Source organism: Scyliorhinus torazame, chromosome 22, assembly GCF_047496885.1.
Source record: "Scyliorhinus torazame isolate Kashiwa2021f chromosome 22, sScyTor2.1, whole genome shotgun sequence".
NCBI lineage: Eukaryota > Metazoa > Chordata > Chondrichthyes > Carcharhiniformes > Scyliorhinidae > Scyliorhinus > Scyliorhinus torazame.
Window position 1 is genome coordinate 111,426,510 of NC_092728.1, and position 12,524 is coordinate 111,439,033.

Below are 12,524 nucleotides of genomic sequence, written 5' to 3' on the forward strand. Positions count from 1 at the left end.
CGCGGTTCCCCTTCGCCATTCCCTGCCCCGATACGACCTCCGCCACCGTCATCAAAGCGCTGCACGACCTCTTCATGCTGTTCGGTTACCCCAATTACGTTCACAGTGACCGGGGCTCCTGCTTCATGAGTGAGGAGCTGCGTCGGTACCTGCTCGCCAGGGGCGTTGTCTCGAGCAGGACGACCAGTTACAACCCCCGGGGGAATGGACAGGTGGAGAGGGAGAACAGTTTGGAAGGCCGTGCTGCTAGCCCTCAAGTCCAAAGGCCTACCAGTCTCCCGTTGGCAGGAGGCCGCACTGCACTCCATCCGGACCCTTTTGTTGTACTGCAACGAATGCTACCCCTCCAGGAGATCGGCATCCGTGACATCGCTTCCGTCCTGGCTCCTGTCCCCGGGAGACGTCCTGCTCCGCAAGCACATGCGGACCTCTAAGGCGGAGCCCCTGGTGGAGAGAGACCGTCTCCTCCACGCCAACCCACAGTACGCGTACATAGCGTACCCCGACGGGCGTGAGGAGACCGTCTCCATCAAGGACCTGGCCCCCTCTGGGGCCCCCTGCTGCCCCCGCCCCGCAACCTCCACCCCACTCCCTCTCTGCTCCCGTCGATCCCTCGGCCTGTTACTACTCTGTGCCAGCCACTGTCATCCCGCAGTTTCGGCTCGAGCCAGCCGAAGCGGTGGGGGAAGTCATGCCGCCTCGCGACCCAGCACCAGCGACCGCACGGATACCGCGGGACACTACCTCAGCGCCGCAGCTCCGACGTTCAAAGAGATCGACCAAACCCATCGTTCGTCTCGACCTCTGATGACACGGAACCTCCTGATGGACTCTGTTCGTTACTCCCTGTTTGTTCACTGTGTTTGCTACTCCATATTTTCACCCCGGACTTCCTTCTAAACAAGGGGTGAATGTGGTGATACACTACTGTACTTCCCTAGCATTGTACATAGTTATATAATAGCTGTGTGTAACGTGGCCCTGTAATCCTGTGTATTGTACTGTGTATTGTACTGTAGCTCTGTAGAGGTTCGGTCACCTGTATGTAACCTGACCTGGCCACGGAGAGCTCCGCCTTGGCCACTCCCCCAGGAGTTAAGTATAAGACCCAGCTTCTGAGACCGGACCCATTTTGTCTGGGGTCGTCTGTGTCGGGTAAGCTTCCTATGTAGTGTATTAAAGCCTTGGTTAAAGTCTCACATGTCTTTGTGGTTCTTGACGCTTAGTGCATCACCTTACCACCCGGCTTCAAATGGGTTGGCAGAGCACGCAGTGCACACATTCAAAAGAGGCCTAAAGAAGCAGTCTTCCGGATCAATGGGCACGAGACTGGCTCGCTTTTTGTTTACGTATAGGACCACCCCCCATGCGGTGACTGGGGTAGCTCCCGCAGAACTCCTAATGGGCCGGAGACTTCGCACCCGCCTTAGTATGGTCTTCCCGGACATTGGCGCAAAAGTACGCCGCACACAAGAACGGCAGGGACAGGGATTGTCTCGGCATCGGCCGATTCGGCAGTTTGCGCCCGGTGACCCAGTGTTCGTTCGGAATTTTGCTGGTGGTGCCCAATGGGTTCCTGGTGTAATCTTTCACCAAACGGGCCCCTATATCTTACCAGGTGCAAGCCCAGGGTCGTCTCCAGCGCAAACATGTAGACCACGTTCGGTCCAGAAGACCATCCCCTCAAAAGATTCCCCGCCCCCGGAGCTCATTTCAACAGCCGCAGAGACAAGGGAAGGTAGTCCTCACAATCTTCCACTGGTGCCTCACTCGAAGCCTGCGCAGGTCATTACGGGACCGAATGGAGATAGAGACGCTGACATGACGGAGGCAGCAGACTCTGACTCCGAGATGGAGACACAGGATGCATCAGGAGGGGAATCCTCGGGTCCACGGGCCGTGGATGTACAACCGCGCCGTTCATCACGGAAGCGCCGGTCTCCGTCTCGTTACACGCCGCCCGATCCAGCGCCGCGTGCAAATGGTGTCCGGCCTGCGGCAAAACGAGTCCGACGCCCTCCTTCGCCAGGGTCTTCGGTGGATTCCTTGGACTTTGGGGGGGGAGGGATGTTATAACCTGCCTACTGACGATTGGCTGGGGACTAATGATTATCCCACAATCCTGTGGGAGTATGAACTTCCCCAATGAGGGGGGCGGAAAAACCATTAGTAAACTCCTAGTATAAATAAAGCTGGCCAGTTTAGGAACCAGCAGGAAGGAGTGAGCAGCAAGGGAAGTTGCTGCTGCTGTTATATATATATGTTATTGTAAATAAATGTTATTACTTTGTATCCTTAAAACTCGTGCTGGATTCTTTGTGGCCCTCACAAAAGGCCCCCACTCCCACCAACTGTGAGCCCCCACCACCGCCCCCCCCACTCCCCCAGCTGTGAGCCCCCATCCCCACCCCCCCACTCCCCCCAACTGTGAGCCCCCACCCCCGCCCCCTCCCAGAAACGCAAGCCTGACTTGGAAAATATACCGGCGAGCCCTCACTGTCGCAAATGAACTCTAACTGACCATTTGTGAGTGAGGCTCGGGAACACGTTAATATTCTAAATTGAGGCAAAAATGAAAGTCAGGATGTGGGAATTGTGAAAAGGATAAATGAGGTTTTAATGAGGGTCTGTTTACAGGAGCCATCCCCCCCCAACCCCCCCACCCCCCCCGCCCCCACCCCCCACTGACCCCACCCCTCCCACACTGCCCCCCTCCCACCCCCACCCCCCAACACCCCCACCGCCCCCCGCACCCCCACCGCCTTCCACCCCACCCTGACCCCCACCCACCCCACCCCCGACCCCCACCCACCCCCACCGCCCTCCCCCCCCACCGCCCCCCCAGCCCCCACCGCCGCCCACTTCCCCCCACCCCCCCACCCCCCACCCGACCCCCACCCCTCCCCCACTGCCCCCACCCCTCCCCCACTGCCCCCACCCCTCCTCCACTGCCCCCACCCCTCCCTCACTGCCCCCACCCCTCCCCCTTTGCCCCCCCACCGACCCCCACCGCCCCCGGGAAAAGCTGGAATTGTGGAGGAGCCGAGAGTGATTCAAATTCAGAAATCCCTAAAAACTACTGGACAAAAAATAATTTCACCGAAAGATGTGACCTCAACCCCGACCCGCTGCTCATTTTAATAACAATCTCGACTCCTGATGTTTGCATTGATTTCAGAGTAGATGTACGAGGCAAGTTTTTTACGCAGAGGGTAGTGGGTGCCTGGAACTCGATACCGGAGGAGGTGGTGGAAGCAGGGACGATAGTGACGTTTAAGGGGCATCTTGACAAATACATGAATAGGATGGGAATAGAGGGATACGGACCCAGGAAGTGTAGAAGATTGTAGTTTAGTCGGGCAGCATGGTCGGCACGGGCTTGGAGGGCCGAAGGGCCTGTTCCTGTGCTGTACATTTCTTTGGTCTAATTCTTTGTTCTTTGTTCATTTCATCGCCTCAGCAACATTAGACTCTGCAGATCACTGGGTAACAGTCTCTTTCATCAGAACCCCCCGGACAGGGCCTATAGGAGCCGGACCCTCAACCCACAGGCATCACCTCGTCAGGGTCTCAGCTGTATTTGTGAGCCTCGTCCTCCCGTGTTAATCGCCCTCTCAGACTGTCAGACTCCAGCAATGGACGTGATTCCTCAGCTGACTCCAGCTTTTGATGGCAGCGCATCACAATCACCGTGAGCAGGTAGAGCAGGGACCCTGAAAACAGGAGACAACAACTGAAACCAGGACAGACAGCTGGAAGGCACAATAACAGCAACTTGCATTCATATAGCACCTTAAACATTTTTAAAACAACTCAAAATGTTTCACAGGAGCGATTATAGAACAACATTTAGTCCGGAGTCACCTAAGTAGATAGTTTCTAAAAAATTTAAATTTAGAGTACCCAATTCATTTAGCGTGGCCAATCCACCTACCCTGCACATCTTTGGGTTGTGGGGGTGAAACCCACGCAAACACGGGGAGAATGTGCAAACTCCACACAGACAGTGACCCAGGGCCGGGATCGAACCTGGGACCTCGGCGCCGTGAGGCAGCAGTGCTAACCCACTGCGCCACCGTGCTGCCCCACCTGAGTAGATATTAGGGACAAGGTGACCAGGACCTCAATCAGACAGGCTGGTTTGAAGGAGCATTTTAGAGGTGGAGAGGGTTAGGGAGCTTTGGGCACAGGTCTTGGGGCTCAAGGCATGGGACACAGGGCACTGGGTGTGGGGTGCGGGGCATGGGGCTCAGGGCTCAGGGCACAGGGCACAGGGCACGCAAGGGGAAGTGCTCCCAGCTGCAGTATCTGGAGCTCTGGTTTCGGAGCCCGAGTAGCTGCTGGAGGCTCTGTGGTGCCTTCGTGAGGCGGAGTGTGACGTGGATAGCACGCTGAGAGGTGGTCACATCACAGCTCAAAGGACAAGAATGGAAAGGAAATGGATGACCACCAGATAGTCCAGGAAGAACAGGCAGGAAGTGCAGGAGTCTCCTGGGGTCCCGCTCAGTGTTCCAGTTTGGAAGTTGATAAGGGTGCTGGTACCTCAGGGCAGTTCCGTCAGAGCCAAGCCTCTGGCACCACCAGTGGTTTGACTGTGCAGGGGGGAGGAAGAAGGGCAATAGTAATGGAGGATTCACTAGTCAGGCAGCAGACAGACGTTTCTGCGGCCAAAGACATGACCCTTGGATGGTGTGTTGCCTCCCTGGTGCCAGGGTCAGGGATGTCACTGAACGGCTGCAGGATACCCTGAAGGGGAAAGGTGAAAAGTCAGAGGTCGTGGTCCAGGTTGGTACCAATGACAGAGGTAGAAAGAGGGATGAGGTTTTGCATTAAGAATTCAGAGAACAAGGCAGTAGATTAAAAAGCGGGACCTCTCGGTTTGTAATCTGTGGATGCCACGTGCTAGCGAGTATAGAATTGGGGAATAGAGCAGATGAATGGGTGGCTTAGGAGTTGGTGCAGGAGGGAGGGTTTTAGATTGCTGGGCCATTGGGACTGTTTCTGGGGAAAGTGGGATGTGTACAAGAGAGACGGTCTACATCTGACCAGCAGGTTGGTTTGCGAGTGCTGTTGGGAGGAGAATAAACAAGTTTGACGGGAGGGACACCGAGTAATCGTAAAATGGAGACACATCATTTTAAAGAAAAGGAAGCCACTCAGAGTGAGTTCAGCTGTGTCAAATGTCAAGAGAGTAAGACAAGGGTGGATGGCCTTTACTTTAATGCTAGGAGTGCAATAGGTGAGACTGATGAGTTAAGGGTGTGGATTTGACGAATGTGATATAAAATAGTTACTTTAGAGATATTAGTTACTGTAATGTAGAGATAGGCCAGTCTCATTCTGGTGAGTTCACAGACAAAGGATTTCAGACCGCATGGAAAAGCAAGGAGGAGGAGTGTCCACCATAGGAGGAGAAAAGGATGCTGGGTAATAGGGGCCAGAGGAAGGGATTGGAAGTGAGCCAATCAGAATGTCTGACCAGGTCAGGAGGGGTATAGGATGACCTATGGGAATCGTGTATGTGAAACTTGATACCATTTGAATTGATTTGCAGAGATCCCTTTGTCTCCTTGTTCATTCGCTTTCCGGGGTGTAGGAGACTGGATGTGTCCTATGGTTCTGTGAAATGAATCATGCTTCCAAGCTAAATAAAATAACTAATGCTGTACCTGCAAATCCATCTCGACTTTTATTGAGGCCAGACAGACAGGTAAAGAAATTTGTATTTTGTCAGATTGACACATGGAATTGGGACATTGTTGCCGTCACAGAAACATGGTGAAGGGAGGGACAGGACTGGAACTCAACATTCTGAGGTATAGGGGGCTGGATTCTCCCATTCTGAGGCGAGGTGCGGAGGATCTGTGACGTATTGCGTGGAAAGAACCGGCGCTGCCCCCTCACCGATCCTGCGGCCAGCTCGCAGCCAACCGCGCCACGTACAACCCCCGGCCTCCACAAAACAAACAGGCAGAGACTGTCCGGGTCCATGGGTGCACATGGGCACGATGACGACCTGCAGCGGCCGCATCGTAACCAGCGGTCGCGGACCCGACCTGCCAGATAGTGTCCCCCTGGCCACTCCCCCACCAGTCCCCCCAGCCCTCGCGGACGCTGCACCTCGGTCAGCGGCACGACTCCCGCCCGACTGTAGCGGCGCTGGACACAGTCCGCGGCCGGCAGGCTTTTCCCCGCACGGCTGGGACCATGAGTGAATCGCGCGGTCGTGAACTCGGTCCACCGGGGGCGGAGCATCGGGGGAGGGCCTTCAGGTGACATCCGGAGTCCGCCCTGAGGGGGTGCGGCGTACTCCCCGATGATGCCGATTCAGAGGGGGCGGAGCATCCGAAACCTGCATCAAACAGGCTCCGCCCCCAATTTCCGCGTCAAAAAGAATTGTCCACACGATCGGCCATTCTGAAATCGGCCTCGGGGAATGGGGAATGCTGCCTATGCTCTCCCGACGGACCTGAATTGCACTCGTTTTCCCATCCCCAATTCCTTGTCATGTAAATTCATGCATGGTGTGGAATATGAGGCTTTCCTGGGGAATCCTGACATCAGGCTGCCATCTCCAGTGGGCAGCTCGCTAGCGGAGTCCCATGGCAGCAGCCCCCCCGCAACGCAAACCGCCACGGCCCCCCCGCAACGCAAACCGCCACGGCCCCCCCGCAATGCAAATCGCCACGACCCCCCTGCAACGCAAATCGCCACGAAACCCCCCGCAACGCAACAGCCACAAACCCCACTGCAACGCAAATCGCCACGAACCCCCCTGCAACGCAAACTGCCACAACCCCCCCCCCGCAACGCAAACAGCCACGACCCCCCGGCAACGCAAATCGCCACGAACCTCCGCGCAACGCAAATCGCCACGACCCCCCCGGACGCAAATCGCCACGAACACCCCTGCAACGCAAATCGCCAGGACCCCCCCGCAACGCAAATCGCCACGACCCCCCCTGGACGCAAATCGCCATGAACCACCCTGCAACGCAAACCTCCACGACCACCCCGCAGCGCAAATCGCCACGAACCCCCCTGCAACGCAAATCGCCACGACCCCCCCGCAACGTAAATCGCCACGACCCCGCGCAACGCAAATCGCCACGACTTCCCCGCAATGCAAACTGCCACGACCCCCCGCAACGCAAATCGCCACGACCACCCAGCAACGCAAACCACCACGACCACCCCGCAACGCAAATCGCCACGAACCCCCCTGAAACGCAAATCGCCACGAACCCCCCCGCAACGCAAATCGCCATGAACCCCCCCCCGCAACGCAAATCACCACGAACCCCCCCGCAACGCAAATCGCCACGAACCCCCCTGCAACGCAAATCGGCACGAACCCCCCCGCAACGCAAATCGCCACGACCCCCCGCAACGCAAACCACCACGGTCCCCCGCAACGCAAATCGCTATGAACCCCCCTGCAACGCAAACTGCCACGACCCCCCCGCAACGCAAATCGCCACGACCCCCCGCAACGCAAATCACCACGACCCCCACTGCAATTCAAATCACCACGACCCCCCGCAACACAAATCACCACGACCCCCACCGCAACGCAAATCGCCACTACCCCCCCGCAATGCAAATCGCCACGACCCACCCCCGCAACGCAAATCCCCACAACACACCCCGCAATGCAAATCGCCACTAACCCCCTGCAATGCAAATTGCCACTACCCCCCTGCAACGCAAATCGGCACTACCCCCCCGCAGCACAAATCGCCGCAACCCCTCCGCAACGCAAATCGCCACGAACCCCCCCCTGCAACGCAAACTGCCACGACCCCCCGCAACGCAAACCGCCACGACCACCCACAACGCAAATCGCCACGAACCCCCCGCAACGCAAATCGCCACGAACTCCCGCAGCGCAAACCGCCACGGCCCCCCGCAACGCAAATCGCCACGACCACCCCGCAACACAAACTGCCACGACCACCACACAACGCAAATCGCCACGACCCCCCCCGCAACGCAAACTGCCATGACCCCCCTGCAACGCAAAGCGCCACGAACCCCCCCGCAATGCAAATCGTCATGAACCCCCCCGCAACGCAAATTGCCACGACTCCCCCCTGCAACGCAAATCGCCACGACCCCCCCGCAACGCAAATCGCCACGACCCCCCACTGGACGCAAATCGCCACGAACCCCCGTGCAACGCAAACCTCCACGACCGCCCCGCAGCGCAAATCGCCACGAACCCCCCTGCAACGCAAATCACCACGACAGCCCCGCAACGCAAATCGCCACGACCGCCCCAGCAAAGCAGATCGCCACGACCCCCCGCAACGCAAATCGCCATGACCCCCCGCACGCAAATCACCACTAACCCCTGCAACGCAAATCGCCACGAACCCCCCTGCAACGCAAACCTCCACGACCACCCCGCAGCGTAAATCGCCACGAACCCCCCTGCAACGCAAATCGCCACGACAGCCCCGCAAAGCAGATCGCCACGACCCCCCGCAACGCAAACCTCCACGACCACCCCGCAGCGTAAATCGCCACGAACCCCCCTGCAATGCAAATCGCCACGACAGCCCCGCAAAGCAGATCGCCACGACCCCCCGCAACGCAAACCTCCACGACCACCCCGCAGCGTAAATCGCCACGAACCCCACTGCAACGCAAATCGCCACGACAGCCCCGCAAAGCAGATCGCCACGACCCCCCGCAACACAAATCGCCACGACCCCCCCGCAACGCAAATCACGACAGCCCCGCAACGCAAATCGCCACAACCCCCCGCAACGCAAATCGCCACGACTCCCCGCAAAGCAGATCGCCACGACCCCCCGCAACGCAAATCGCCATGACCCCCCCGCAACACAAATCGCCACGACCCACACCCCGCAACGCAGATCGCCACGAACCCCCCGCAACACAAATCGCCACGACCCCCCCGCAACGCAAATCACGACAGCCCCGCAACGCAAATCGCCACGACTCCCCGCAAAGCAGATCGCCACGACCCCCCGCAACGCAAATCGCCATGACCCCCCCGCAACACAAATCGCCACGACCCACACCCCGCAACGCAAAACGCCACCACCCCCCGCAACGCAAATCGCCACGACCTCCCGCAACTCAAATCGCCACGACCCCCCTCAACACAAATCGCCACGACCCACACCCCGCAACGCAAAACGCCACCACCCCCCGCAACGCAAATCGCCACAACCTCCCGCAACGCAAATCGCCACGACCCCCACCGCAATTCAAATCGCCACGACCCCCCGCAACGCAAATCGCCACTACCCCCCGCAACGCAAATCGGCACTACCCCCCCGCAGCACAAATCGCCACGACCCCTCCGCAACGCAAACTGCCACGACCCCCTGCAACGCAAACTGCCACGACCCCCTGCAACGCAAACCGCCACCACCCCCCCGCAACGCAAATCGCCACGAACCACCCGCAACGCAAATCGCAAATCGCCACGAACCCCCGCAACGCAAATCGTCACGACCACCCCGCAGCACAAACTGCCACGACCACCCCGCAACGCAAATCGCCACGACCACCCCGCAACGCAAACTGCCACGACCCCCCGCAACGCAAATCGCCACGACCACCCCGCAACGCAAACTGCCACGACCACCCCGCAACGCAAATCGCCACGACCACCCCGCAACGCAAACTGCCACGACCCCCCGCAACGCAAATCGCCACGACCCCCCGCAACGCAAATCGCCACGACCACCCCGCAACGCAAACTGCCACGACCCCCCGCAACGCAAATCGCCACGACCCCCCGCAACACAAATCGCCACGACCACCCCGCAACGCAAATCGCCACGACCACCCCGCAACGCAAATCACGACAGCCCCGCAACGCAAATCGCCACAACCCCCCGCAACGCAAATCGCCACGACCCCCCGCAACGCAAATCGCCACGACCCCCACCGCAATTCAAATCGCCACTACCCCCCCGCAACGCAAATCGCCACGACCCACCCCCGCAACGCAAATCCCCACAATCCACCCCGCAATGCAAATCGCCACTAACCCCCCGCAACGCAAATTGCCACTACCCCCCCACAGCACAAATCGCCACGACCCCCACCGCAATTCAAATCGCCACGACCCCCCGCAACGCAAATCGCCACGAACCACATGCAACGCAAATCGCCACTACCCCCCCGCAACGCAAATCTCCACTACCCCCCCGCAACGCAAATCGCCACTACCCCCCCGCAACGCAAATCGCCACTACCCCCCCGCAACGCTAATCGGCACTACCCCCCGCAACGCTAATCGCCACTACCCCCCCCCACAATGCAAATCGCCACTACCCCCCCACAACGCAAATCGCCACTACCCCCCCCGCAACGCAAATCGCCACCACCTCCCGCAACGCAAATCGGCACTACCCCCCCGCAACGCAAATCGCCACCACCCCCCCGCAACGCAAATCTCCACTACCCACCCCCCGCATCGCAAATCAGCAATGGCCCCCCTTCTCCTCCTTACCCCAATTGGCCAGGACCCCCCACCCCCCGGGAAACACGCGGCAGTCCTCCACTGCCAGATTGCCTGGGTGTCCCCCCTACCCCCAAGTACAGGGGTGACCCAACCCGCCCTCCCCTCATGGACCTCTATAATAGGGGTCCCGCCACAATGACCCTTGCAATATGGGGACTCCCACAGGGCCCCCCTGCCCAAACGAACCCCCTCGACAGAAAGCCCAACCACAGGCTCCTTCCCACACACACACGCTCAGACTCCCCCAGAAAGACCCCTCCCCCCAAGGAAAGAGATCCCTGGCTGGAAACTAGAGAGCAGTCCCGGGGCAGTGGGAATCATTACAACCGCAATACTTACCTTGCAGATCCACATTCCCATTCTCCAAGGTCAGCAGCAGCTCTACCTGCCTCTGGCTCCCACAATTCACTGTCTGCAATCCATTCGGGACTTGTGAGGAGTGGTCTGTGATTGACGGCTCGTAAAACCCATCTGCCCCTTTGATCATTCAGCTCCCTTCATGCTTCAGTGGCCTAAGTGATGAAACCCCAATGACCACATCAAGGAGAAGGAATTGCAGTGAAATTACAAGCTTACTTGATTGGAATGCACTTAGTGCAACTTACATCTCTTTGATGTGCGCAATGTTTACAAACATTGGGTATCAGGCACAGGGATAACTTCCAGGAATGGGCACATGGAGCTGCTCGGTAAGTATTCCGGTTACAATGATTCCCACTGTCCAGTCCGGACTGCTCTGTCACTTCCAGACAAGGACTCTTTTCTGGGGGGCATCTTTCTGGGGGGGGGGGGTTTGTATGCATTGGGGGGGGCTTTGTGGAGGGGCTTCTTTTAGGCAGGGAGGTCCCTCTGGGGACCCCCTATTACACGGGTCCGGGGGAGGGGATGGGCCAGGTTACCCGGGGGGGGGGGGCGCCCAGGCAATCAGAGGGCTGGGGACTGCTGTGCGGTGCAGGGGGGGGGAGTTGGGGGCTGCTGTGCATTGCGGGAGTGGAGGGGGGTTGGGGGCTGCTGTGCGGTGTGGGGGGAGGGAGGTTGGGGGCTGTTGTGCGTTGCGGGAGTGGAGGGGGGTTGGGGGCTGCTGTGCGGTGCAAGGGGAGGGGGTTGCTGTGCGGTGCGGGTGGGGGTTGGGGGCTGCTGTGCAGTGCGGGGGGGAGGGGGGTTGGGGGCTGCTGTGCGGTGCGGGGGCAGGGGGGTTGGGGGCTGCTGTGTGGTGCGGGGGGAGGGGGGTTGGGGGCTGCTGTGTGGTGGGGGGAGGGGGGTTGGGGGCTGCTGTGCGGTGGGGGGAGGGGGGTTGGGGGCTGCTGTGCGGTGCGGGGAGGGGGGTTGGGGGCTGCTGTGCGGTGGGGGAGGGGGGTTGGGGGCTGCTGTGCGGTGCGGGGGGAGGGGGGTTGGGGGCTGCTGTGTGGTGCGGGGGGAGGGGGGTTGGGGGCTGCTGTGTGGTGGGGGAGGGGGGTTGGGGGCTGCTGTGTGGTGGGGGGAGGGGGGTTGGGGGCTGCTGTGCGGTGCGGGGAGGGGGGTTGGGGGCTGCTGTGCGGTGGGGGAGGGGGGTTGGGGGCTGCTGTGCGGTGGGGGGAGGGGGGTTGGGGGCTGCTGTGCGGTGGGGGGAGGGGGGTTGGGGGCTGCTGTGCTGTGCGGGGGGAAGAGGGGTTGGGGGCTGCTGTGCGGTGGGGGAGGGGGGTTGGGGGCTGCTGTGCGGTGCAAGGGGAGGGGGTTGCTGTGCGGTGCGGGTGGGGGTTGGGGGCTGCTGTGCAGTGCGGGGGGAAGGGGGTTGGGGGCTGCTGTGCAGTGCGGGGGGAGGGAGGTTGGGGGCTGTTGTGCGTTGCGGGAGTGGAGGGGGGTTGGGGGCTGCTGTGCGGTGGGGGGAGGGGGGTTGGGGGCTGCTGTGCGGTGCGGGGGGGAGGGGGGTTGGGGGCTGCTGTGTGGTGCGGGAGTGGAGGGGGTTTGGGGCTGCTGTGCGGTGCAAGGGGAGGGGGTTGCTGTGCGGTGCGGGTGGGAGGGGGGTTGGGGGCTGCTG

At 60.0% G+C, this 12,524-nt stretch overlaps 1 protein-coding gene across 1 annotated transcript in view; it reads right to left on the bottom strand.

Moving 5' to 3' along the window:
- Positions 1–3,019: 3,019 nt before the first annotated feature.
- The window catches only part of LOC140399365 (protein spinster-like), a 72,163-nt gene continuing 62,658 nt past the window's right edge, over positions 3,020–12,524 (bottom strand). The window contains exon 9 of the mRNA XM_072488941.1: positions 3,020–3,713. Coding sequence (XP_072345042.1) covers positions 3,571–3,713 — 143 coding nt within the window. The 3' untranslated portion in view covers positions 3,020–3,570. The remainder of the gene's footprint in view (positions 3,714–12,524) is intronic.